At 44.4% G+C, this 27,271-nt stretch overlaps 1 protein-coding gene across 1 annotated transcript in view; it reads left to right on the plus strand.

Moving 5' to 3' along the window:
* LOC132888103 (sodium- and chloride-dependent GABA transporter 3-like) overlaps positions 1 to 27,271 on the plus strand; it is a 77,333-nt gene that overhangs the window by 38,935 nt on the left and 11,127 nt on the right. The window contains exons 4-8 of the mRNA XM_060924096.1: positions 12,655 to 12,733; positions 12,906 to 13,038; positions 13,260 to 13,394; positions 13,723 to 13,826; positions 22,937 to 23,061. Of these exons, the coding sequence (XP_060780079.1) occupies positions 12,655 to 12,733; positions 12,906 to 13,038; positions 13,260 to 13,394; positions 13,723 to 13,826; positions 22,937 to 23,061 (576 nt within the window). The remainder of the gene's footprint in view (positions 1 to 12,654; positions 12,734 to 12,905; positions 13,039 to 13,259; positions 13,395 to 13,722; positions 13,827 to 22,936; positions 23,062 to 27,271) is intronic.

Raw genomic sequence — 27,271 nt, forward strand, 5'->3', positions numbered from 1 at the left:
CCTGTTCGAATTATTATATGGGCGTAAGCCGCATGGCATCCTAGATGTACTGTGGGAAAATTGGGAGGAGGAACCTTCAACAAGCAAAAACGAAATTCAATACGTTATCAGCCTGCGCATAAAACTCCACACACACACCTAACCCAGGAGAATTTGCGGCAGGCCCAAGAATGGCAAATCCGCCTGTACGACAGGGGCATGCACCTTAGGGAGTTCGCACCGGGAGATAAAGTACTCGCGCTGTTGCCCACGTCGAGCTCCAAATTGATCGCCAAGTAGCAAGGACCCTTTGAGGTCACACGGCGAGTTGGGGATGTTGACTATGAGGTGAGGCGAATGGACAGGGGTGGGGCGCTACAGATTTACCACCTCAATCTGCTCAAACTCTGGAATGAGGAGGTCCCCGTGGCATTGGTGTCGTTGGTTCCGGAGAAGGCAGAGCTGGGGCCGGAGGTTCAAAAGGGAACGTTGACATCACTTATCTGTTAACGCGGTGTCTAATTTTGATGCGTACCCAATGCCTCGTATTGATGAGTTGCTCGATTGATTAGGCACGGCTCGTTTTTATTCGACACTGGATTTCACAAAGGGATATTGGCAGATCCCCTTGACTCCGCTATCCAGAGAGAAAACGACCTTTTTCACACCATTTGGCTTACACCAGTTTGTCACACTTCCTTTTGGGCTGTTTGGGGTGCCCGCTACATTCCAGCGGCTTATGGATAGGGTCCTCCACCCCCACACCACCTATGCAGCCGAATACCTGGATGATATTATAATCTATAGTAATGACTGGCCGTAGCATTTACAACACTTAAGGGCCATCCTTAGGTCACTGAGGTGAGCAGGTCTTACAGTCAACCCAAAGAAGTGTGCGATTGGGCAGGTGGAAGTATGGTATCTGGGCTTCCACGTGGGCAATGGGCAGGTGCGTCCCCAAATTAATAAGACAGCAGCGATTGCGGCCTGGCCGAGGCCCAAGACCAAAAAGGGGGTGAGACAGTTCCTGGGGCTGGCTGGCTACTATCATAGGTTTATACCTAATTATTCGGACGTCACCAGCCCGCTGACTGATCTCACTAAAAAGGGGGCACCAGATCTGGTCCAGTGGATGGAGCAATGCCAGCGGGTTTTCTCTGAGGTAAAGGCTGCACTGTGTGGGGGGCCACTTTTACACTCCCCTGACTTTTCTCTCCCCTTTATGTTGCAGACGGACGCGTCGGACAGGGGGCTGGGGGCTGTTCTGTCCCAGGAGGTGGAGGGGGAGGATCGCCCAGTGCTGTACATCAGCAGGAAGCTGTCGGTGTGTGAGGGCCGCTACAGCATGATAGAAAAGGAGTGCCTGGCCATCAAGTGGGCGGTCCTCTCCCTCCGCTACTACCTACCGGGACGCCCTTTCACCCTCTGTTCGGACCACGTGCCCCTCCAGTGGCTCCACCACAATCACCCGTTGGTATCTGGCACTCCAGCCCTTTAACTTCAAGGTGGTCCACAGGCCGGGGGCGCAGATGATCGTGGCAGATTTCCTCTCCTGTTGGGGGGGGGGGAGTTGGCTGCAGGCCGGACGGCTGCCCGGCCTGAGTCGGGCGGTGGGGGTATGTGGCAGCAGGGGCGTGGTCAAGCATTGGTCTGTGAACGGAGGGCGGAGTCAAGGAAGGTAAGTGGCAGAATCACTGCACCTGATGTTAGTTAACCTGTGTTTATGTGTCTTCCCCAGTGACCACGCCCTATAAAAGGAGGAAGGGAGCTCTCTCCCCAACCAGACGGGGTGTGTGTGTGTGTGTGTGTGTGCGCACGTGTGAGGCTGGGAGAGTGTTTAAAGCTGAAAATAAAAAGAGTTTTTGGAACTCGGTTCTGGCCTGCCGTACTTCTGTGCTCCACCCACCCGCTCTGATCACTACAATGACATAATAATCTACAGCCATGATTGGCCATGGCATCTGGAACATCTGAGGGCCATTCTAAAGTCGCTGAGACATGCAGGTCTCACAGCTAACCCGAAGAAGTGTGCAATTGGAAGTACGGTATCTGGGGTTCCACTTGGGTCATGGGCAGGTGCGTCCCCAAATTAACAAGACTGCCGTGATTGTGGCCTGCCTGAGGCCCAAGACCAAAAAGGGGGTGAGACAGTTCCTGGGGCTGGCTGGCTACTATCGTAGGTTTATACCTAATTATTCAGACGTCACCAATCTCACTAAAAAGGGGGCTCCAGATCCAGTCCAGTAGACAGAACAGTGCCAACAGGCTTTCACTGAGGTAAAAGCTGCACTGTGTGGGGGGCCACTTTTGCACTCCCCTGACTTCTCTCTCCCCTTTATTTTGCAGACTGACGCATTGGACAGAGGACTGGGGGTCATTTTGTCCCAGAAGGTGGAGGGTAAGGAGCGCCCCGTGCTGTACATCAGCCGTAAACTCTCGATCCGTGAAAGCAAGTACAGCACCATCAAAAAAAGGGTGTCTTGCCATCAAGTGGGTGGTCCTTGCCCTCTGATACTACCTGCTGGGGCACCCTTTCACTCTCTGTTTGGACCACGTGCCCCTTCAGTGGCTCAACCACATGAAGGATGCCAATGCGTGGATCACCCGTTGGTATCTCGCCATCCAGCCATTTAAGTTTGAGGTGGTCCACAGGCCGGGTGCACAGGTAATGGCTGTGGACTTCCTGTCCCATCGGGGGGGGGGGAGTCTGCTTCAGGCCGGACGTCTCCCCGGCCTGAGTCAGGCGGTGGGAGTATGTGGAAACGGGGGCATGGCCAAGCGGCAGTTTGTCAATGGAGGGCAGGGTTGGGGAAGGCAAGTGGCTAAGTCATTAGACCTGGTGTCAATTAATGTGGGCGTGTGTGTTTGTTGCAGGGATGGAGCATAAAAAGAGGGGGAAAGCAGAGAAGAGCTGACTCCCGACCAGAACGTGTGTGTGTGTGTGTGTGTGTGTGTGTGTGTGTGTGTGTGTGTGTGTGTGAGTGAATAAATAAAATAACACGAGTCAAGCTGAAAAGCTAAACACAATAAAGTTTGCAAGAACTTCAGTTCCTGCCTGCCGTGCTTCTGTACTCCACCCACATCAGCGATTTACTACAACTATATATTAACTTTGTTGATTATGAGAAAGCGTTTGACAGTGTGAACAGAGAAACTATCTGGAAACTTATGAGGCATTACGGAATACCCGCGAAGCTGGTAAATCTAGTTAGGAACAGTTACGAGGAAACAAAATGCAGAGTGGTACATGAGGGACAACTTACAATTTGAAATCAAGACTGAGGTCAGAGAGGAATGCCTCCTCTCTCCTTTTCTCTTTTTACTTGCCATCGGCTGGATAATGAGGATAACTACTGATGGGAGGAAAAATGGAATACAATGGACATTGTGGTCACAACTCGATGACCTTGATTTATAATAATAATAATACATTTTATTTATAAGTGCCTTTTAATACACTCAGACACTGTACAATGAATAAAAACAATAAATAAAATCAACATACATAAAAGAAACAATGGAAAGTGTAATAGAAGTTAAAATGAGTGAGCAATCTCAAACAAGTGAGTTTTGAGTTTAGACTTGAAGATGGGGAGAGAGCCAGAGTTACGGATATGAGGAAGCAGAGAGTTCCAAAGGTGGGGAGCAGAGCGGCTGAAAGCTCTGCTCCCCATGGTGCTGAGATGGGCAGAGGGGACAGTGTGATAGATGGAAGAGGAGGAATGAAGGGAATGGGCTGGAGTGGCGATGTGAAGGTGGTCAGACAAATATGGAGGGGTGAGGTTGTGGATGGCCTTGAAGGTATACAGGAGGAGTCTGAATTCTATACATTGCTTGACCGGGAGCCAGTGGAGTAGCCGGATGAAGGGGGCGATGTGGTGATAACAGCGGGTTTTAGTGATGATACGGGCAGCAGAGTTCTGGACCAGTTGGAGTTTATGGAGGGACTTTTGAGGGAGGCCAAAAAGAAGAGAGTTGCAGTAGTCAATCCGGGAGGCCACAAGGCTGTGAACAAGGATGGAGGCAGTATGGAGAGTGAGAGAGGGGCATAGTTGTTTAATGTTATGTAGATGGAAGTATGCAGAGATAATGTTATTGATGTGGGATTGGAAAGATGGTGTGCTATCGAGGATGACACCCAGGCTGTTAACCTGAGGAGAGGAGGAAACTAAGACGTTGTCAATGGTGAGGGAAATGGTGTCAGGTTTAGACAGTATGGATTTGGTGCCAATGAGGAGGAATTCAGTTTTATCGCTGTTTAATTTTAGGAAATTTGAGGTGAACCAGGATTTTATTTCAAATATGCAGGAAGTGAGGGAGGAGGGAGGGAGACAGGAATCCGGTTTGCAGGATAAGTAGAGCTGAATGTCATCCGCGAAGCAGTGGAAATGAATGTTGAATTTGTGGAAAATGTGGCCAAGGGGAAGGCAGTTTTGAGTTAAATGTGTGTGTAGCTGGCTGGCAACTATTTTCTCAAGAATTTTGGAGATGAATGGTAAGTTAGAAATGGGGCAGAGATTATTGTAGTTACTGGGATCTGAACCAGGTTTTTTCAGCATTGGAGTGACTGCTGCAGTTTTGAATTGTGATGGAACAGTGCCAGTGGAGAGTGAAAAGTGAATAATGGCAGATGTGAGGGGAAGCAATGAGGAGAGGCAAGATTTGACCAAGATTGTGGGAAGGGGATCAAGCTGACATGTAGAGGGCTTGGATTTAAGGATAAGGTCAGAGATTTCAGAGGCATCAGGAAGTTGAAAACTGGAAAATGGCTGGCAATGTGGGAGAAATTCATAAGGGGAGAGAGGCATTGGATTTAAACACAAGTGCTGGTGAATATTGTGTATTTTTTCACCAAAAAAACAGTATTAGAGATTTACAGGTGTCAGTTGAGTACAAATGGGGGAGGTAGGGAGTAAGATGACTGGAGGATTTTATTGAGGAGCGAGAACAGTGTCTTATGCCGCTTTTCCACTACAAACGCGGCTGAGCCGTGCCGTGCCGAGTCGAGCTGAGTCGGGCTGAGCGGGGCTATTGAAGTTGCATTTCGACTACAACCGCGCTGAACCGTGCTGGCTGGAAGTGGGTGGACACATTGGGTGGAGTTAGCAAAAGTGGGTGGACGTCACGTGATGTCGTTAAGCAGCGCAAACAGTGACATCAGTGACAGTGGCGGAACAAGTCAGAGCCGGGCCGGGGGCAGGGCAAATGACCGGGCCCTTTATTAAAGCTTATCATAACATCATTTTAGGTTACAAAATGTCCGCAACTGCGGTGTTTACCAATTTCAACACTATCGGGTGCAACTATGTTATTTAGTACATCAAGTCCTTCAAACGAACATGTAACTCAGAAACAAAAAACATTAGGATACTGTACATGGCTCATAATAAAACATCAATAGCCTATACTGCGCACATTATTTGAAGGGCATACGAATGAGCGCTCAGAGGTTGCAACGGTGACAGGAAGAGTCAGAAATAAAAGGAGGGCGGTGCAAACCTCACTGAATGCACTGTGTTTACCAATTTCAACACTACGGGGTGCAACTATGTTATTTTGTACATTAAGTCCTTCAAACGAACATGTAACTCAAACAAAAAAACATTCGGCGACATACTGTACATGGCTCATAATAAAACATCAATAGCCTACTGCGCGCATTATTTGAAGGGCATACGACGAGCCTTGCGCTCCGCGAACTCGTCCACGATGCTCTGTATGTCACTGATTCAGTGATCTTTTAAGCGGTAGTCTCACGACCCGGATAGTAAACAATAAACATGGAGGACATGGAGTCGTTAGTGTTGCTGGTCTTGGTGCTGTGGCTTGTTGTCACCGACAACGCGGACAGATACTGGCAAGAGCGTATAGATGAGGCGAGGCGCATAAGGCTTCAGAAATTCTCGTAATTCATAATTATTCTTCTTCCGGGTTTGCGGTGTTTACAGATCCCAGCGCGCTTGCGGGGCGTGTGTGGGCATGTGAGGACACTCCTCCTCACCAATCAGTGCACAGGGGAGTGTCTGCTCACGCCCCCAACCTCAGTCGGCACAGTTTGGCTTGCTTCAGCCCCGCTCCAAAACGGTGCGAGTTTTAGGGGCTAAGCAGGGCTGAAACGAGCTGAGTCGTGCTGGTTTTTGGTAGTCGAAACGCGAGCCGTGTCGGGCTGAAGTGAGCTGAAGCGAGCTGAAGTGAGCTGAAAAAGGGTAGTGGAAAAGGGCCATTAGTGTTTCCTTCATTGAAGATGATTAAACCAGTATAGTAGTTTGATTTGGTATGATCAATGGAGTCCTTGTAAAGTAGAATATGGGTTTTGTGCATATCTTTATGAACAGTGAGACCAGTCTTTTTGTAGAGTCGCTCAAATTGTCGACCTTTGGCTTTCATTGTCCGGAGCTTGGGGGTATACCAGGGAGCAGCTGAAGAGAAGGAAACAGACTGTGTTTTCACTGGGGCAAGAGAGTTGAGAATGTTTTGCAAGCCGTTGTAGTGTGCTCCCAGTTCATCAGGGTTGGAAAGATAGTCCGGGATCAGAAGATTGTTGATATTGGAACAAAGAGTGTCTATATTAATATCCTTCATATTCCGAAATGAAGTGAGATGTGAAGACTTAGTTACAGAAAGGCAGAGTACGACATTAAATGTAAAGAGGAAATGATCGGTAACAGGAAGTTCATTGGCAGAGCAGTTCAAGAGGGTGAGACCAGAGCAGCAGATCAAGTCCAGAGTGTGTCCTTTTTTTTCCTTTCGTTTATTTAAAAGGGACAATGCACATTAATCAACATCTCCATCTGAATTAAAAATGTAAATGTGCCAGAGTTAGCAAATTAGCTAATTTTCATCTGTAGTCCTTTGGCAGGTCAGTAGAGCAACATAAAACAACAACAAAAAACAATACAAGCACCCAGCGCAAGAATGAGTAATTTTGCATAACAGTGATGTGTGACCTGAGGACTATTCATGGTGACAAGACTGGTTAATTTTGATCCATTTCTTAAAGGTCCCATGGCATGAAATTTTCACTTTCTGAGGTTTTTTAACGTTAAAATGAGTTCCTCTGACCTTCTTAAGTCACCCCAGTGGCTAGAAATTTCATAATGTGTAAACCAAACTATGCCCAACATTTGAGAATAGCGCGTCAAAACGGCGCGTTGATAAACTCTTCCCTTGCCTACGTCAGCAAGGGAGATGATCCCCACGCCCCCCCCCCCCCCTGGATTCCCACCCACTGTATGGATTGCCCGCCCAACTCAAAAGTTGCTGTTTGTCCCACCAAGCCTACTGCGCATGCGCAGAACACATGACTACATTTTGTAGCCCATAGAAGACACAACATGGAAACTGCGCTGTACATGGATGTGACAACACAGAAAGGAGTCTGTTTTTACTGCCGATGGGAGAGCCCCTGAAGACGCAGTGGCTTAATTTTATTTACTTCAATAATACGCCGTCGAGTCTACCTAAGATGGTGTATGTTTGTCAGAAGCATTTTCCTGAGGAATGTTTCCACAACTTGGGACAGTAGGGCAGGTTTTGCACATCAACTGTCACTGAAGCCTGGGTCTGTGCCAAGCATCCCTGCCGCATCAGCAACAAACACCGAACAAGTAAGTGTATAACTGGTCGTTTTGCCGTGTTTTAAAATCGGTGCGTTAGCCTAGCAATGGCTACATTAGCTGTGCAGCTAACTGCTTCCTGCAGTTAGCCAGGTACATGGGGTCGAGTTGTAACATTTTTTTAGACAGGGCGGATGGACCAGGGCATTTGCCCGCCTGGCCGTGCCCGACGAGGAGCGCTCTCGGCCGGCTTGGGAGGCAGACGGCAGCCCCTCCTGGAAGTGCAGTTTTACCATGGGCCTCATGCGGAAAAAAATGACAAAGTCCTACTGCTCAGTTTTACCATGGGCCTCAGGCGGGAAAAAATGACAAAGTCCCAGTTTTACCATGGGCTCGAGTTGTACCATTTTTATAGACCGGGCGGACGGACCAGGGCATTCGCCCACCTGGCCGTGCCCGACGAGGAGCGCTCTCGGCCGGCTTGGGAGGCAGACGGCAGCCCCTCCCCCTCCCCCCATGGCACGCCTCCACCGTCTACCCTTCCCCGCCTCCTGCTTCTCATTAGCAAAATGACGCACTGGGAAAAGCGCTGAAATGGGGCTTTCTCCCAGGAGGCTATATCTACGTACCGAGGGTTCATTTCGAGAAAGGCTTCGGATATAACATCCAGAAGCCTCCACGAGCCCGTTTAAAGCATCAACAAACCACCATGCCATGGGCCCTTTAAGTCTGGTTTTAAAAGTTGTATAATTTGAACTTTCCCTTACCTCACAAGGAAGACTATTCCAGTAGTTGGAGGCCCTTACTGAGAAGACTGTATGCCCAAGTTTACTATATCTGCGTTGTATCATACAGTCTCCTCGGGTGGTTGCCCTAGTTGCCCTGCCACTACCATCCATCTGCTTAATAAATTCACTCAATGGGGGAGGTGCAAGCCCATGTAATATCTTAAAAATTAGGCAAGCATCTAAAACGTAAAAAACTATCAAAATTAAATAAATTGTACTTCTTAACAACATGATGGTGGTGATAGCTGATTGGTTTTTTTGTCAAGAACTTTAAAAGTGTGCTTATATAGGACCTCTATTGGTTTCAAAGTTGTCTTATGTGTGTGTTGGAAAATGTATGTATTGATGGAATCCAAAACTCTCAAGGCATGATGAAAAATCCCTGGTAAGAGGCAAATTACTATTATCTGTATGTATGTTGAACCCCCAACAATATTACATTTGGTGAGAGAGTGGATAGATGGGTGAGTAACGGGGCAAAATCATTTAAAAAGTCACTGTGAAGCTTAGGTGGGCGGTAGACTGTAGCAACAATGGTTGTAATAGGTCCAGGCAGCTTAAACGTAATGTATTCAAATGAACTAAAGGGAGGCAAAGATACTGGAAGGGCTTTCCACTTCTCACGGTGAATTATCGCGAGACCCCCTCCCCAGCCATTGCCACAGGGATGGCACGGGAGGAGTGGATTCATTCAGTTGAAAAAAGACATTGGGCTGTTGCCAAGTTTCTGTTAGACAAAGAAAGTCAAGCTTATGGTCAGTGAGGAGATCCTGAATGAGATGTCCTTTGCTTGTGAGTGAGCGGATGTTAAGCAGACCGAAGTTGACAGTGATGTTGTCAAGTTTGGCAGAAGCATTAGCCGACCTAGCTAGGCTGACTAATGCATGGCGGTCAACAGTCCGGCTGAAGTTTATGACAGGATGGCGAGAGATGGATCAGAACACTGCAAAAAATTGAAAGCTGAATTTTAGGAGAAAATTACTTAATACTAATTTTTGACAAAAAATACTATCATCTTGCTGCAGGGACAGATATTTTTACTTGATAAGACATCTTAGAATAAGTTGGTTGCAATCTAGAACTAGGTTTAATAATGTCAGAATTGGTGTCTTGTATTCTTATAATAGGAAATGCTAGATCGTTTCAACTATTTTCAAGATATTTTATTTTACTAAGATATCATTTTTTGCTGTGAAAGAGTTTATTGTTTTGGAGATGTCATGGAGGAAATTCCTGCGAGACCCATGATGGATGCATCTCTGGCAGGGGAAGAGAGCGATGTCCGGGTGGTGGTGCAGCACTGGCGGTGGAGGCTCAGGCAAGTGTCAGCGGATCCACAATAGCTCAGTGGCTGTATAGCAAAATAAACCTGCCACAGTATGATGGCAGAGCGACAAGAACGTCCAGACAAGCGCAGACCAGATACAAAACTTGCTGGTCCACATAACGACTGCAGCAGCCAGGTGCATCTGTGTAGCCAGGTGCTGTGTTCAAGCTGGTGAGCTAATATTTGCCCGCACAGACACAAAACGCAGAAGCGACAACTGAATCCGTGCTTATACAAGCAAAGTGACTGCTTTAACTCACACACAAAAGCAATTATACAGTCCATGCAGGCCGTAAAACCATAAAAACACTAAGAATTTTCCAGTGAGCAGCAGCAGCAAGTCGTGCCAGTGTCCACTCAACCCGGAAGTTCCAATTCAATCCGATTTTGCTGATGACCTTGCTTTACTATCTTACAACCATTACCAGATGCAGAATAAGACTGATATATTGGCAACAACCTTTCTACAAGTAGGATTAAACATACACAAAGGAAAAAACAAAGCTCATGAGGATAAGTACAGCTAACAATGAACCGGTTAAAATAGATGGTAACAGACTCGAAGAAGTAGAAGCCTTCACCTGAAAGAATAGGCAAGGCAAGAATAGCCTTTTTGCAGCTCAAAAACATCTGGAGCTCAAAAGTATATCAACAGCAGACCAAAATAAGGAACTTTAACTCAAATGTGAAATCAATACTCCTCTATGTTTTGGAGTCATGGAGAATGACCAAAAATACGATTAGTAAAGTGTAGACATCTGTTAACAACTGCTTAAGAAAGATCCTGAAAATACATTGGCCCAATAAGATCAATAACAGAGATCTCTAGTCAAAAACTAACCAACTACCAATAGAAGAAGAAATTGGACAAAGACGATGGAAGTGGATTGGCCACACCCTGTGAAAGGCAGCATCAAACACCACCAGACAAGCCATTATGGAACCCCCAAGTGAAGAGAAGAAGAGGCAGACCTAGGAACAGCTGGCATAGGGACCTTCACACAGACATGAGGAGGCTTGGGCACACATGGGCCAAGCTGGAAAGGATAGCTGAAGACAGAGTTGCTTGGAGAGCAATTGTCAATGGCCTATACCCCAGGAGGGGTGACAGGGCATAGAGAGAGCAATTGTCAACGGCCTATACTCCAGGAGGGGTGACAGAGCAGAGAGAGAGAGAGAGAGACATGAAATGTCCAGGTTTGCCACAGCAAAAGCAGGACCTGGTCTCACGGTGGTGTCTTCTCTCCTTGGGAGTGACACAGGTTCTGCCTAACTGCATGGGCTCCAGTTCAGGAGATGCAGCGGCCTCAGATGAGGAAACAGCAACCTTAGGTTCAAACTTGAGGCTCCTTCTCAGGTTCTGTTGGTGTAACTGGTTACCCACCCAACCAGCAAAGTCCATCAGGCCATTCAGAGTCTAGGGGAGGTTGAGAGGGATGATCTCATCCAATATAGAGCTATTAAGTCCATGAAAACAAATGTGTCAGACAGGGCACCAGTATTCCAGTCCACAGCCACAGTCAAGGTACAAAACTCAATTGCAAAGTCATAAACCAGCCAGTTGCCTTGCTTGAGCCACTGCATGAGTCACTTTGCTGCCTCCTTGCCCATGGGTGACCAGTCAAAAACCTTCTGCATCTCTTCAAAGAATTCCTTGTACTTAGAATAACAGGGGGCACTAGGATCCCAAACTACTGTTCCCCACTCCTGAGCCCTTCCAGTCAGAAGCATGATGATATAGGCAACTTGAGAGCTCTTGGAAGGGAAAGCAGCGGCCTCAAGTTCCATCAACAAGGAGCACTTGGGAAAAGAATGAGCGGCAGGTCCCAGGCTCCCCATTGTAAGGTTGCAGGGCAGGCAGGCATGGCTCTCAGTGGGGTTGCAGAGTCAGAACAGCCATTGGGACAACAGGTGAGCTGACAGATGCAGGTGCTGGCTGACTCGAGATTGAATTCTGAAGGATCTCCATCTAAGAGGAGAGTTTCTGCAGTGTCTCTGTGATGGTCGTCATACTCTGGACAGCCACAATCTCCTGCTGATGGTAACCCAAAATAGAGCCTTGGTGGGTCAGTGCTGTTTTTTTTTTTTTATTTGTTTTTTTTTCACCTTTATTATCGGATAGGACAGTGTAGAGACAGGAAATGAGCAGGAGAGAGATGGGGAGGGATCGGGAAATAACCTCGGGCCGGAATCGAACCCAGGTCCCCGGATTTATGGTACGGCGCCTTATCCACCTGAGCCACGACGCCCCCAGTCAGTGCTGTTCTGACCGCATCCAAGTCTGCTGGGGCGATTCCTCTTGGCAGCATTGTTCTCTCATGAGCCAAATGGTCATAGGTGCTGGCGAGACCCAATAAGCAGACTCACATGCACAAAAGTTGAAGAAAAAGGTCTTTAATCTTTAAAACGCAAAGCACTGTAAGAGTGGAGCAGCAGCCAGGCAAAAGTCTGAAACCGAGATAACGGAAATGGGAGTTAGTGCCAAACAGGAAGAGTAGAAATTCCAAGACAAGTGTGGAAGCAGAAAAAAAGTCACAAAGTCCAGAGCACAACCCTGCAGTGGGAAAAATTTGCTCACAACACGGACGCAAAAAGTAAAAGAGTCCAGCGCGCACCCACAGCAGGAGAAATGTGCTCGTAGTCCCAAAAAAGCAAAGGTAATCACAAAAGGAAAGCAGAGTAATCCCAACATTCACAGCAAAGTAGCAAAATAATTAGGGTCCCAGGAAAAACTAGGACAATAATACAGGCAAAAAACATCGCACAAAGCAAAGACAATCCTGCATCAAGAGACTCTCCAAGCAGTGTAATATAGAGCCGTGGATGAGCTGGTGAGAGACAGATGTGCTGGCCACAGTGTGGGGAAGGCTCAGGGAAAACCAGGGAGTGGAGTGAAAAGCCCGGATCAGGACCTAGATGTTCCCGGCTGGCTCGTGACAGTATACATGCATTAATGTGATAATTTGTGCCATAATTCATGTGGATTCCCTTCTCTCTTTCTCAGACAGCTGTATTGCTGATGTAAATAATGCCAACTGGACCAGACAGGTCAACTCAACATCAGCAGCCACTGAGTTTTGGGAGTAAGTGTCATGTGCATGCAAATGTAGTAAAGCTTTTCATCAACATCATTTCAGTAGTTACAAAAATCCATATTATTTACTGAAACCAACTATGTATTAAATCCATACTGAGACACACATAAGTTACAGAGAACACTATGCTATCACTTATTTTCATTATATTAATGTACAGGCGAAGAGTGCTTTCTATCTCCAAAGGTATTGATGAAGTAGGTAACATCAACTGGGAGATTCTCCTGTGTCTAATTGCAATTTGGATCATATGCTATTTTTCTCTATGGAAAGGAGTCAAGTCCACTGGGAAGGTATGTGTGCGCTTGGTTTCCATAATTAGCTATTCAAATAAGTTTGTTACCATTAAAACCATATCAGCTTCTGAACTCATTTATTCTTCTTTGCTCTAGTTCAGTTTCTCGTGCAATAGTTTTTAGTCACTAGGAATGGTTAAGTCATAAACACTTAAATGCAACATTGGAACTTGTTTTACATGACATTACTTAATGTGTTTTCCATCCACTGTTCTGAGGTGGTGTATTTCACAGCCACATTCCCCTATGTAATGTTGCTGGTGTTGCTGATTCGTGGACTGACTCTCCCTGGAGCCATGCAGGGTGTTATTTTCTACCTCTATCCTGACTTCCAGCGACTGTTGGAGCCTCAGGTGCTGTAAGCGCACAACACACAAATAGATACAGGACTAACAATTTACACAGTGTTACTTTTACAGACCTTGATTATTAATAATAATTGTATAATGGAATTATTTTAGTTGTCTGTTTGTTCTTGAAAGAAAAAAATCTATCTTCTGTATTAAAAGACATGTTCTGAAGATTTACTTTTAAAAGTTTGGGTTAACTGCAAAATTTGACAATAGCAAATTTATGGTAGATAACTGTTAATAAATTTACTTTCAAGTCCACTTAACAAAGTAAGTGTAGTGTATTACTCACTGCTTTTATAAATTTCTGTGTATTTGTGTGGGTGTGCAGGTATGGATGGAGGCAGCCAGTCAAATTGGCTTCTCTTATAGTATAGGTTTGGGAATACTGACTGTGTTAAGCAGCTACAACCAATACAACACCAAATGCTACAGGTGACCTGAACATTTTCTAACATAACATTTTGCTCCCATTCACCTATAAAATACTAGTCCCATTTCCAGAAAAGTTTAGATATTATCCAAAATGCAAGAAAAACAAAAATCTGTGATTTGATAATTCACATGAACCTTTATTTAACTAACAAAAGTATCAAGAAAAGATTTCCAAGACTTTTACTGACCAACTAAATTTTCTTTCTTTCTTTTTTATATACATGAAATTAGAATTTGATGCCTGCAACACTCAAAAAAGTTGGAACAGAGGCAACATAACGCTGAACATAATACTGAGTTCATAGGATATTCAAGTAACACCATTGTGGAAGATTCTACGATAAGCAGGCTAATTGGTAACATGATTGGGTATCAAAGGAGCATGCACCAAAGGCTCAGTCGTTGCATGCAAGGATGGGTTCTTTGTGTGAAAATTTGTGAGAGAATTGTGAGTCAATTCAAAAAGAACATTTCTTAGTGCAAGATTTTAGGTCTTTCAAAATCTACAGTGCATAATATTGTGAAAAGATTCAGGGTATTCTGAGACTTTTCAGTGCTTAAAGGGTAAGGTTGGAAACCACTGTTGAATGTGTATGACCTTCGAGCCCTGAGGAGGCACTGCCTGAGAAACCGTCATGCTGATGTTATAAATATAGCTATCTGGGCACAAGATAGTTGGGAAAACAATTGTCACTTAACAGAGTCTGCCACTGTATCCAGAAATTTCAAGTTGAAACTGTATTATGCAAGGAGAAAGCCATTCATCAATTCTATGCAGAAATGCTGCCAATTTCTCTGGGTATAGACTCATCTCAAGTGGACTGAAAGACAGTGGAAACATGCTACAATCAGATGAGTCCATATTTCAGCTTGCTTTTAGGAATAGCAGATATCGAGTTCTCAGTATCAAAGGTGAACATGTTTGTTATCAGAGAAAGGTCCAAAAGCCAACATCTGTGATGGTATGGGGTGCATCAGTGTCCACTGCATGGGAGAGTTGTACGTGTGTGAAGATACCATTGATATATTGGGGCATGTATTGGGATTTTTAGAGAGACATATTCATCAAGGCAACATCTCTTCCCAGGAAGTCCATGCTTATTTGAGCAGGACAATGCCATGCCTCATAGAGCATGGGCTACAACAGTATGGCTTTGTCAATTATGGAATGCCTTTGCTTGACTGGCCTGCTGCCAGTCCAGACCTGTCTCATATCAGGGCCTTTCACATGATGTCACCATAACTCCAGATTTGTTTATGCAGCCATGTTGCTGGGCAAGCTTTGTGTTTGACAATGGCTGGCACAAGTGTGTGCAAGTAATTGTAAACCAAATTTAGTAAACATCTACAGATAAACTTGTAGAAGTTACACTTAAAAGAGCAATGCCAGAGACATGTAGTGCTTTTGGATGTAATAACAAATGTGGGGATTAGCCTGGTTTAATTTTTCACCACTTCCTGGCGAACCCAGAAAGATGAGAAAAATGGCAAGCTACAGTTAAGCGGGAAGACTAGATGCCAACAAACCATTCTCGTGTATGTGGAGAACATTTTATATCAGGTTAATATGAAAACTCTGTGCACCTGTTATTTCTCCTCACACTTTTTCTAGCTCAAGGCCATTCAGTTATAAAACTCCCAAAGATCTAGATCTAGCCTAGGTATACTCAAGTTAACATTCAACAAGTCCAAAAATTGGCATAACATTGACAGAACTTTGGTCTCGATAGTCAATCTTTTAACCCTTTGGTGACTGACCCCTTGAAAATGGTTCCTCCAGGAACGATGACGTTTCAGTTGTCAAGACAACGGAAAAACTAAAATACAAAAACAGAAAGATACGTCACAATGCTCTTGTGCACAAAACAAAATGCTCTTGTATTTGTATTTTAGTTTTTCCGTTGTCTTGACAACTGAAACGTCATCGTTCCTGGAGGAACCATTTTCAAGGGGTCAGTCACCAAAGGGGGACTGCATGGTCTGGCATTACTCAGTACAGACTACTGATACATACACAAGCATGTCATACTTAGCAGCTCTACTGCACTACAAAAAAAAAAAAAACATACAGTGGGGCAAAAAAGTATTTAGTCAGTCACCAATTGTCCAAGTTCTCCCACTTAAAAAGATGAGAGAGGCCTGTAATTTTTATCATAGGTATACCTCAACTATGAGAGACAAAATGAGAAAAAAAAATCCAGAAAATCACATTGTCTGATTTTTAAAGAATTTATTTGCAAATTATGGTGGAAAATAAGTATTTGGTCAATAACAAAAGTTCATCTCAATACTTTGTTATATACCCTTTGTTGGCAATGACAGAGGTCAAACGTTTTCTGTAAGTCTTCACAAGGTTTTCACACACTGTTGCTGGTATTTTGGCCCACTCCTCCATGCAGATCTCCTCTAGAGCAGTGATGTTTTGGGGCTGTTGCTGGGCAACACGGACTTTCAACTCCCTCCAAAGATTTTCCATGGGGTTGAGATCTGGAGACTGGCTAGGCCACTCCAGGACCTTGAAATGCTTCTTACGAAGCCACTCCTTCATTGCCCGGGCGGTGTGTTTGGGATCATTGTCATGCTGAAAGACCCAGCCACGTTTCATTTTCAATGCCCTTGCTGATGGAAGGAGGTTTTCACTCAAAATCTCATGATACATAGCCCCATTCATTCTTTCCTTTACATGGATCAGTCGTCCTGGTCCCTTTGCAGAAAAACAGCCCCAAAGCATGATGTTTCCACCCCCATGCTTCACAGTAGGTATGGTGTTCTTTGGATGCAACTCAGCATTCTTTCTCCTCCAAACACAACAAGTTGAGTTTTTACCAAAAAGTTCTATTTTGATTTCATCTGACCATATGACATTCTCCCAATCCTCTTCTGGATCATCCAAATGCTCTCTAGCAAACTTCAGACAGGCCTGGACATGTACTGGCTTAAGCAGGGGGACATGTCTGGCACTGCAGGATTTGAGTCCCTGGCAGTGTAGTGTGTTACTGATAGTAGCCTTTGTTACTTTGGTCCCAGCTCTCTGCAGGTCATTCACCAGATCCCCCCGTGTGGTTCTGGGATTTTTGCTCACTGTTCGTGATCATTTTGACCCCACGGGGTGAGATCTTGTGTGGAGCCCCAGATCGAGGGAGATTATCAGTGGTCTTGTATGTCTTCCATTTTCTAATAATTGCTCCCACAGTTGATTTCTTCACACCAAGCTGCTTACCTATTGCAGATTCAGTCTTCCCAGCCTGGTGCAGGTCTACAATTTTGTTTCTGGTGTCCTTTAACAGCTCTTTGGTCTTGGCCATAGTGGAGTTTGGAGTGTGACTGTTTGAGGTTGTGGACAGGTGTCTTTTATACTGATAACGAGTTCAAACAGGTGCCATTAATACAGGTAACGAGTGGAGGACAGAGGAGCCTCTTAAAGAAGTTGTTACAGGTCTGTGAGAGCCAGAAATCTTGCTTGTTTGTAGGTGACCAAATACTTATTTTACCGAGGAATTTACCAATTAATTCATTAAAAATCCTACAATGTGATTTCCTGGATTCTTTCCCCCCATTCTGTCTCTCATAGTTGAAGTGTACCTATGATGAAAATTACAGGCCTCTCTCATCTTTTTAAGTGGGAGAACTTGCACAATTGGTGGCTGACTAAATACTTTTTTGCCCCACTGTAAAACAAACAAAAAAATACCCAAATGGCAAATGTATGAACATTAAACTCTATATCTGGATGTGGGCTTTGGACGCAATATATTTTATTACACCTTTTGCTTGATGAGACTATCAGCATGTTTGTTAGGTACTGATGATGTAGACCAGGCTAAACATCATGAAATATGCTAGATCTAGCCCCTGGCTTGTTTATTACTGTTAGAAGTGCACATTTGAGCTTACCTTTTTCATAACAAGATATTTTTCTTTATCAAGAATTTCCCATTACATTTCAGCATGCACAAACATTGCCTTGAAATATTGGTAGGCATCTGTATTTTTGTATGCTTTTAGCAACTTTTCAGTGTATTTAGAGGTCCCAAATACTAAACAGTTCAGGATGACGTAGGATCCCAAATCTGGTAATTGGTCTGCCATACACTTTTCAAGTGGAATAAATACATTTGTGAGTAAATTAAGACGCAGACGTCTTTATTTTTGCAACATGTACACTCAAGGACAGCGAAATTCCTCCTCTGCATTTAAACCATCTCAAGTACTGAACACACGCACACATGCCCAAAGGAGTGTGCAGAATAAATAATAAATACATACATTTTTGAGTAAATTGTATGGATCTGTGGTGCCTGCATGTTTTAGGTTTTGAATGTATCGTGATCTGCTGGTATAAGATAAATTTTTCATTGTTTCAGAGAGATTGTACTGACTGCAGTCATCTCGATTTTCATTATCAACTGGTGCAGCTATGTTTTTTTGTTTGCCTGGCAATATGAAAGATGCTGTGTGATTAAAAAAAAAAAAATCTGTGACGTCAGTGAAAAGCCCCGATTGAGAATGTATGGTGCATCATGAAGAGGTGAATCAGACAATGGCGACCACGGCCTGTTGAGCAGTTGAAGTCTTGTATCAAGCAATAATGAACAAAAATTCCAATTGCAAAACTGCAACAATTAGCATCCTCAGATTCCATATGATTAAAACAGGGATGAGAATGAAAAATATTTTAAAAGTCTCAAAAAAACCAGGGGGTTGGGGGCCGCAGGCACCCAGCGGGGCCCAGGGGGCAGGAGCTAATGATTTTTGGCTTTTTTTTTTTTTTTTACCCCAAAACCATTAATTTTATCAGCAAAAGTTGCAATTTATTTGGAAATAAATTCCCCTTCTTGATGGACTACCAGGTGAAAATGATTAATATGGTACAAGAGACTTGTTTTTCATCAATTCACATTTGATGATTTCAAAAAATCAATGCACCTTTTAATATAAACGAGCTCTACAGTATTATATTTCTGCATTTTTGCTATTCATGTCTTTGAATACTCTAATCCTTTAAAATGAAGTGCAAACCAGAAAAAAGTTCTATCATATAATTCTCTTAAGCGTTCTTCTGATGTTATCATGGTAGCAGGAGATCTTGCATATTAAGCAGGCAATATTCAACATCACTTATCACTTCCCTTTCAACTATTCTGTGTACTAACTAGGTTTTATCTGGACAGGATGTTGTGTAATGTAATACATATAGCATATGGTCAATTTGAAGATCAAGATGGCGATTTTGAATTAAAGAACAGGCATGTACAATTGGCATTACATATTGGGATTTTTTTTTTAAATCAAAAACTATAAGTTCATCTCGGCCTAAAAAATTTGGGCAGACGCTCCCGTGCGGCACATGCCAACAATCCCCCCCCCCCCCAATGAAATGAGCAATAAGTAGGAGAGTTATATATGGTATCATACCTAAAATTTTATCAGAAATATAGAAATGATACTATGATTCTCCCCAACATGCTACATTAGATAAGCTAACCCCATTAATAAAAAGATACACACTTATATATGGCATGTATTTGATATACTAGTGCATCTCAAAAAATTAGAATACCATTAAAAAGTTCCTTTTTTTCATAATTTAATTCAAAAAGGTAAACTTTCATATATTCTATATTCATTATATGTAAAGTGAAATATTTAAAGCCTTTTTTGTTTTAATTTTGATGATTATGGCTTATAGCTCATGAAAATCAGAAATCTAGTATCTCAAATTATTAGAATATTCCCTAAGATCAATCAAAAAAAGGATTTACAATACAGAAACGTCCAACTTCTGAAAAGTATATTCATTTATACACTCAATACTTGGTTGGGGCTCCTTTACCATGAATTACTGTATCAATGCGATGTGGCATGGAGGTGATCAGTCTGTGGCACTGCTGAGGTGTTATTGAAGCCCAGGTTGCTTTGATAGTGGCCTTCAGTGTATCTGTATTTTTGGGTCGGGTGTTTCTCATCTTCCTCTTGACAATACCCCATAGATTCTCTACGGAGTTCAGGTCAGGCAAGTTGGCTGGCCAATCAAACACAGTAATATCATGGTCAGCAAACCATTTGGTAGTGGTTTTGGCACTGTGGGTAAGTGCTAAGTCCTGCTGGAAAAGGAAATCAGCATCTCCAAAAAGCTCGTCAGCAGATGGAAGCATGAAGTGCTCTAAAATCTCCTGGTAGATGGCTGTGTTGACTTTGGACTTGATAAAATACAGTGGACCAACACCAGCAGATGACATGGCACCCCAAATCATCACAGACTGTGGAAACTTCACACTGGGCTTCAAACACCTTGGATTCTGTGCCTCTCCACTCTTCCTCCAGACTCTAGAACTGTGATTTCCAAATTAAATGCAAAATGTACTTTCATCTGAAAAGAGGACTTTGGACCACTGAGCAACAGTCCATTTCTTTCTCTCCTTAGCCCAGATAAGGCACTTCTGACATTGTCCCTGGCTCAGGAGTAGCTTGATATTAGGAATGCAAAAGTTGTATCCCCTTTCTTGAAGATGTCTGTTTGTGATGGGTCTTGATACACTGACACCAACCTCAGTCCACTCCTTGTGAAGCTCTCCCAAGTTCTTGAATCAACTTTTCTTGACAATCCTCTCAAGAATGCGGCCATCCCTGTTGCTTGTGCACCTTTTCCAGCCACCCTTTTCAGCAATGACCTTTTGTGGCTTACCCTCCTTGTGGAGGGCATCAGTGATCATCTTCTGGACAACAGTCAAGTCAGCAGTCTTCCCCATGATTGTGGTTGTGTGTACTGAACTAGACCGAGAGATAGTGTTCATACTGTTTTACTCAAACTCAAAATGAAATATTCTAATATTTTGAGATGGGTTTTTTATGTTTTTGTACTGTATACCATACTGATTAAAATTAAAATAGAAAAATGCTTGAAACATTTTAGTTTATATGTAATTAGTCTATAATATATAACATTTTCACTTTCTTAAATAAATGATGGAAAATGTTGAACTTTTTCACAATATTCTAATTTTTTGAGATGCACTAGTATATGTGATATATATGATGTATATTCATACATTGTTATTTTATGGAAATCTTCAATAAGTTTGGTCTTTTCATGACAGCCTGTTGTAGACCTAAATATAATGCACATGAAATGACACTACTCACCTCAACATGTTTTTTACAATCATTTCCGTGGGCAATGCTGAAATCACTGTTGCAAACAGTACATCGCGCAAAACTGTCATTATTTTTTACCCTTATTAGACAGGGATATTCTTTTGTGTAATCTGAGGTGAAGTGGGTTTTGTATTTTCGTTTTTTGGGGCGCGCGCTCTCTCTCTGTGCCATGACGATCCTGTAGGCTGCACTGACTCAACTGAAAACTTCGATCCTCGAGAAAAGAGATAAAAGCCTGCCCACACTGAAAGCTGATTGGTTTACTCAGCAAAATAAGCCAATCAGGGTGCTCTTTGTCTAGCATGCGCTACATGAACAGGCACACACACAGTCTCTCTCTCTCGTGCTCCGTCATATGCGCGATGCAGACATTAATGTTTCGCGTGCACGCTCTTGCTCGCTTGCTCTAGATTCCGGGAGATATTATCCAATTTGCGGGCATCAGGGAGCCACTATCAATATGCGGGAGACTCCCGGAACTTCCAGGAGACTTGGGATGTCTGCGTTATAAGGTGACCACAGATCGTTAACCATACACCCCCCCCCCCCCCCCCCCCCCCGAAAATTTCTCAACAAATTAACATCGATCTCAAAAACGAGCATTTTGGTCTGAAACAGTCGGAAATCCGCCGATCAGCGGAAATTCTCATCCCTGTTAAAAAGTGTTATTAAAAGGAAAGATTATGCAATACAATGGTAATAATGCCTCAGTCCCAACTTTTTTTGAGTGACAATTATGTTGGGGGGCGGCACGGTGGTGTACTGGTTAGCACTGTCGCCTCACAGCAAGAAGGTCCGGGTTCGAGCCCCGTGGCCGGCGAGGGCCTTTCTGTGTGGAGTTTGCATGTTCTCCCCGTGTCTGCGTGGGTTTCCTCCGGGTGCTCCGGTTTCCCCCACAGTCCAAAGACATGCAGGTTAGGTTAACTGGTGACTCTAAATTGACCGTAGGTGTGAATGTGAGTGTGAATGGTTGTCTGTGTCTATGTGTCAGCCCAGTGATGACCTGGCGATTTGTCCAGGGTGTACCCCGCCTTTCGCCCGTAGTCAGCTGGGATAGGCTCCAGCTTGCCTGCGACCCTGTAGAACAGGATAAAGCGGCTACAGATAATGAGATGAGATTACAATTATGTTGGTCAGTAAAACTATTGAATATATTTTCTTTGTACTTTTGTCAGTTAAATAAAGGCTCAAGTGAGTTAACAAATCATATTTTTGTTTTTATTGCATTTTGGAAAATATCCCAACTTTTCTGTAAATGGGATTAGTAATAATAATGTTTTGCACTAAAAACAAACAAACAAAATGGATTAACTTACATGTTATTAAAGGGTGATTATTAGGTCATTGATATAAATAAGCCTGATTAAATGAGCCCCCATAAGCTGAATATTTTACATTAATTATATATCATAATGCAGGTGTCTTACTTTAATAATAATTGTTTTAAAAAACAGTGATTTGTGTGTTAAGGCTAAAGCTGATGGTTTGTTAAGGTTAAGTTATGTGGTAAATGTTAGTTCTCTTTAATGGAAAACATGATCAAATTATTGATACAAATCTACAGTTCCTTTCTGAGAGACACAAACATTCAACTGTAAGCCATCTTGGGTTCAGCCATGCACAGTAAATAACAAATGTGATTATACTTGACTTCAGGCCATTGCTCAGTGTAGTACATTTGTCTTGCAAATAATCCCTTTCTTAAAAACACCAGCAACAAAAGTCCTACAGTGATGAAAAAAAGAACTATCTAGTCATCAGGAACTTCTCAGCCTCACTGGCTCGTCACTGGTTATAAAACTACTGAAAGTAAAATAAATCACAAATCATTTTAATTGTGATATAATCCAAAAAGGGCCTTATAGTTAGAGTTGTAGATAATAAAATACATTAGCAAGAATACCATAGATATTTTGCCTCATTGATTGTAATATAATCATGTATCTGTGTTTTAGGGACTGCTTTTGGCTGTGTCTGCTAAACAGTGGTACCAGTGTTGTAGCAGGCTTTGCAGTGTTTTCAGTTCTGGGCTTCATGGCTCATGTGCAAGGTGTTCCTATAGAGGATGTGGCAGAGTCAGGTATTACTTCTGGGGGGAAAAAAAAAGTGTGTGTGTAGTATATAGAGGATGTGACATGGTCGCATGAAGATAGGAAGTTTATCTTTGAGTGGTGAATGTATATTTCACAAGTGTGTGAAGCAAAGGAGTAATATATTTTTCAAAATGAGATGAACTTCATACCTTCACACCACCATGTAATGTTCTTATGCCAATTAGTAAATCCCACGGCCACTCCAAAAGTGCCTTTGCACCCCCTCCCTTTGATCATGACCCCTTTTGAAATAATCGGGATGGATCTCGTCGGGCCATTAGATCGGTCAGCACGGGGATATTGCTTTATTTTAGTTCTGGTGGACGATGCAACGTGATATCCGGAAGCAGTGCCTCTCTGCAATATCTCAGCACGTAGTATTGCGTTAGCATTCTTCCATATTTTCTCCCAGGTCGGGATTCCGAAAGAAATCCTGACAGACCAAGACACTACATTTACAGTCACACACACTACACAAACTGCATGGGCTATTGGGGATTAAGCCTATCTGCACCAGTGTCTGTCACCTACAAATGGATGGCTGCATAGTGGTGTAATGGTTAGCACTGTTGCCTCACAACAAGAAGGTTCTGGGTTTGATCCCAGTGGCCTGTGGGGGCCTTTCTGTGTGGAGTTTGCATGTTCTCCCCGTGTCCGTGTGGGTTTCCTCTGGGTGCTCTGGTTTCCCCCACAGTCCAAAGACATGCAGGTTAGGTTAACTGGTGACTCTAAATTGACCGTAGGTGTGAATGGGAGTGTGAATGGTTTTCTGTGTCTGTGTCAGCCCTGTGATGACCTGGCGACTTGTCCAAGGTGTACCCCGCCTTTCGCCCATAGCCAGCCGGGATAGGCTCCAGCTTGCCTGCGACCCTGTAGAACAGGATAAAGCGGCTAGAGATAATGAGATGAGACACTACGCAAACTGTATGGGCTATTGGGGATTAAGCCTATCTGCACCAGTGTCTGTCACCCACAAACAGATGGCTGAGTGGCTGCACGGTAGTGTAGTGGTTAGCACTGTCGCCTCACAACAAGAAGGTTCTCGGTTCGATCCCAGCGGCCTGTGGCGGGCATTTCTGTGTGGAGTTTGCATGTTCTCCCCATGTCTGCCAGGGTTTCCTCCAGGTGCTCCGGTTTCCCCCACAGTTCAAAGACATGTGGTTAGGTTAACATGGGGAGGCCTTGGGCTGAAATGCCCTTGAGCAAGGGACCTAATCCTTAACTGTTCCCTGGGCACTGTAGCATAGCTGCCCACTGCTCTGGGTATGCATGTGTGCTCATTGCTCACTTGCATGTGTGCATGCATGTGTTTACTGCTTCAAATGGGTTAAATGCAGAGAACAAATTTCACTGTGAGTGTGCATGTGACAAATAAAGGTTTCCTCTTCTTAGTATGCTGGCACATTGTCCAGATGAAGGATGAAACTATTTTCCCACAGCTGTACCCTATTTTTCCATATCCTTTCTTCTGACACCTATCCTTCTATCCTTTCTCGCAAAGTTTCTAGAGTCCGTTTGTAATAGTGTGGGTTCACTGTTCCCCCATCTGGACCCCAATTCTTTAAAATTATATGTCCTTAACATCAAAGAAAACAATCAACATGGTCTTGAACTTTGACTTGCTTTATCAAACATTCTTCATCTTTGTTGAAGGTGTTTTCCAGTGCACTGGACTCTAGGTGGAGTAGTTTTTGGGTGACAAACACGTCGCAGTACTTGACCACCCTCCCTGTTCACGTTGTCTAGCACCATGTGACTTTTGTTTTCCTTCAAATCACACTTGCTCTTGAGGGAACCTGTCGAAGCTGCCCAGATGTGGGTGGAGCACAGAAGTATGGCAGGCTGTTGTTAGCGTTCAGATTTGTTTTTATTTGGCTTTTCAGCACAATACTTTCTCACTTGGGACAGTCACACAGACACTCAAACACACACACACCGTCGTGCTCTGGTCCCAATCTCTTGTCTTCTGCTCTCTTACTCATTTTATAGAGCGCCGTCACTGCAAGAGACACACAAACACACATTAATTGACAACAGGTGTAGTGATTAGGCCACTCACCTTCCCTGACTCCGGCCTCCAGTCACAAACCGATGCTCAGCCATGCCCCCGCTGCCACATACTCCCACTGCCCGACTCAGGCCAGGGAGCCATCCAGCCTGCAGTGGACCCCCCCCCCCCTTCACAGGACAGGAAGTCTGCCAGCACCATCTGTGCCCCCGGCCTGTGGACCACCTCAAATTTGAATGGCTGGAGGGTGAAATACCAACGGGTGATCTGCGCTTTGGCATCCTTCATGCAGTGGAGCCACTGGAGGGGTGTGTGGTCCAAACAGAGGGTGAAAGGGCATCCAAGTAGGTAGTACCAGAGGGCGAGGACGATCCACTTGATGGCCAAGCACTCTTTCTCTATCATGCTGTACTTGCTTTCACGCATTGACAACTTTCAGCTAACATACAGCACAGGACATTCCTCCACCTCCACCTTCTGGGACAGAACAGCCCCCTGTCCGATGCATCCATCTGTAAAACAAAGAGGAGAGAAAAGTCAGGGGAGTGTAAAAGTGGCCCCCCACACAGTGCAGCCTTTACCCTAGAGAAAGCCTGTTGGCATTGCTCTGTCCACTAGACCGGATCTAGTGCTCCCTTTTTAGTGAGATCAGTCAGCGGACTGGTGATGTCTGAATAATTAGGTATGAACCTACGATAGTAACCAGCCAGCCCCAGGAACTGTTTCATTCCCTTTTTGGTCTTGACCCTTAGGCATTCCACAATCACTGCAGTCTTGTTAATTTGAGGACGCACCTGCCCGTGACTTAAGTGGAAACCCAGATGCTGTACTTCCACCCACCCAATTGCACACTCTTTTGGGTTAGCTGTGAGACCTGCATGCTTCAGTGACTTTAGGACAGCCCTAAGGTGTTCAGGGTGCCGCGGCCAATCATTGCTATAGATGATAATATCGTCTAGGTACGCGGCTGCGTCGGCGGTGTGGGGGCGGAGAACCCTGTCCATGAGCCGGTGGAACGTCATGGGAGCCCAAAACAACCCAAAATGAAGTGTGATGAATTGTTGTAACCTAAACAGTGTGAAAAAGACTGACTCCTCTATCCTGAGAGAAAACAAGGGGATCTGCCAATATCCTTTCCTTAAATCCAGTGTCGAGTAAAAACGAGCAGTGCCCAATCGATCGAGCAGCTCGTCAATGCGAGGCATAGGGTAGGCGTCGAATTTAGACACCGCATCGACCTTTCTATAGTCCACACAGAACCAGACCGATCAATCGGTCTTGGGAACCAGGACCGCTGGCCTGCTCCAGTCACTGGGGGACTCCTTGATTATGCCCATTTTGAGCATGGCCTTGAGTTCATCCTGAACCACTTTTTTTGTGTGTTCGGGCAGGCGGTAAGGGCAGCTGCGCACTACCACTCCCGGGGGCATCTCAATGTGGTGTTCTATGAGGTGGTTGCGGCCGGGCAGGGGCGAAAACACATTGGAAAATTCCTTCTGCAACTGGGATACCTCCAATTTCACGTAGCATGTCCAAAATGCCATGCGGCTTCTACCCATATAATAATTTGAATGGTGAAAAACCTAAGAAAGAAAAAAGAAACCTTTATTCGTCACATGCACACTTCAAGCACAGTGAAATTCATCCTCTGCATTTAACCCATCTGAAGCAGTGAACACACGCACACACTCAGAGCAGTGGGCAGCCACACCAAAGCGCCCGGGGAGCAGTCAGGGGTCAGGTACCTTGCTCAAGGGCACCTCAGCCCAAGGCCGCCCCACGTCAACCTAACTGCATGTCTTTGGATTGTGGGGGAAACCGGAGCACCCGGAGGAAACCCACGCAGACACGGGGAGAACATGCAAACTCCACACAGAAAGGCCCTCACCGGCCGCTGGGTTCGAACCCGGAACCTGTGGAAGCTTGCGGGACCTCTCATACTGCAAATAATGGGCTCGAGCCAATTATCCCAATTACGTGGATCCTCACTTAGGAACTTCCAAATTATGTTTCTGAGTATTTGATTAAAACGTTCCACTAATGCCCCTTTTCCACCAAAGCAGTTCCAGGGCTGGTTCGGGGCCAGTGCTTAGTTTGGAACCAGGTTTTCTGTTTCCACTGACAAAGAACTGGCTCTGGGGCCAGAAAAACCGGTTCCAGGCTAGCACCAGCTCTTTGCTGGGCCAGAG

The sequence above is a fragment of the Neoarius graeffei genome, chromosome 6, assembly GCF_027579695.1.
Source record: "Neoarius graeffei isolate fNeoGra1 chromosome 6, fNeoGra1.pri, whole genome shotgun sequence".
Taxonomy (NCBI): Eukaryota; Metazoa; Chordata; class Actinopteri; order Siluriformes; family Ariidae; genus Neoarius; species Neoarius graeffei.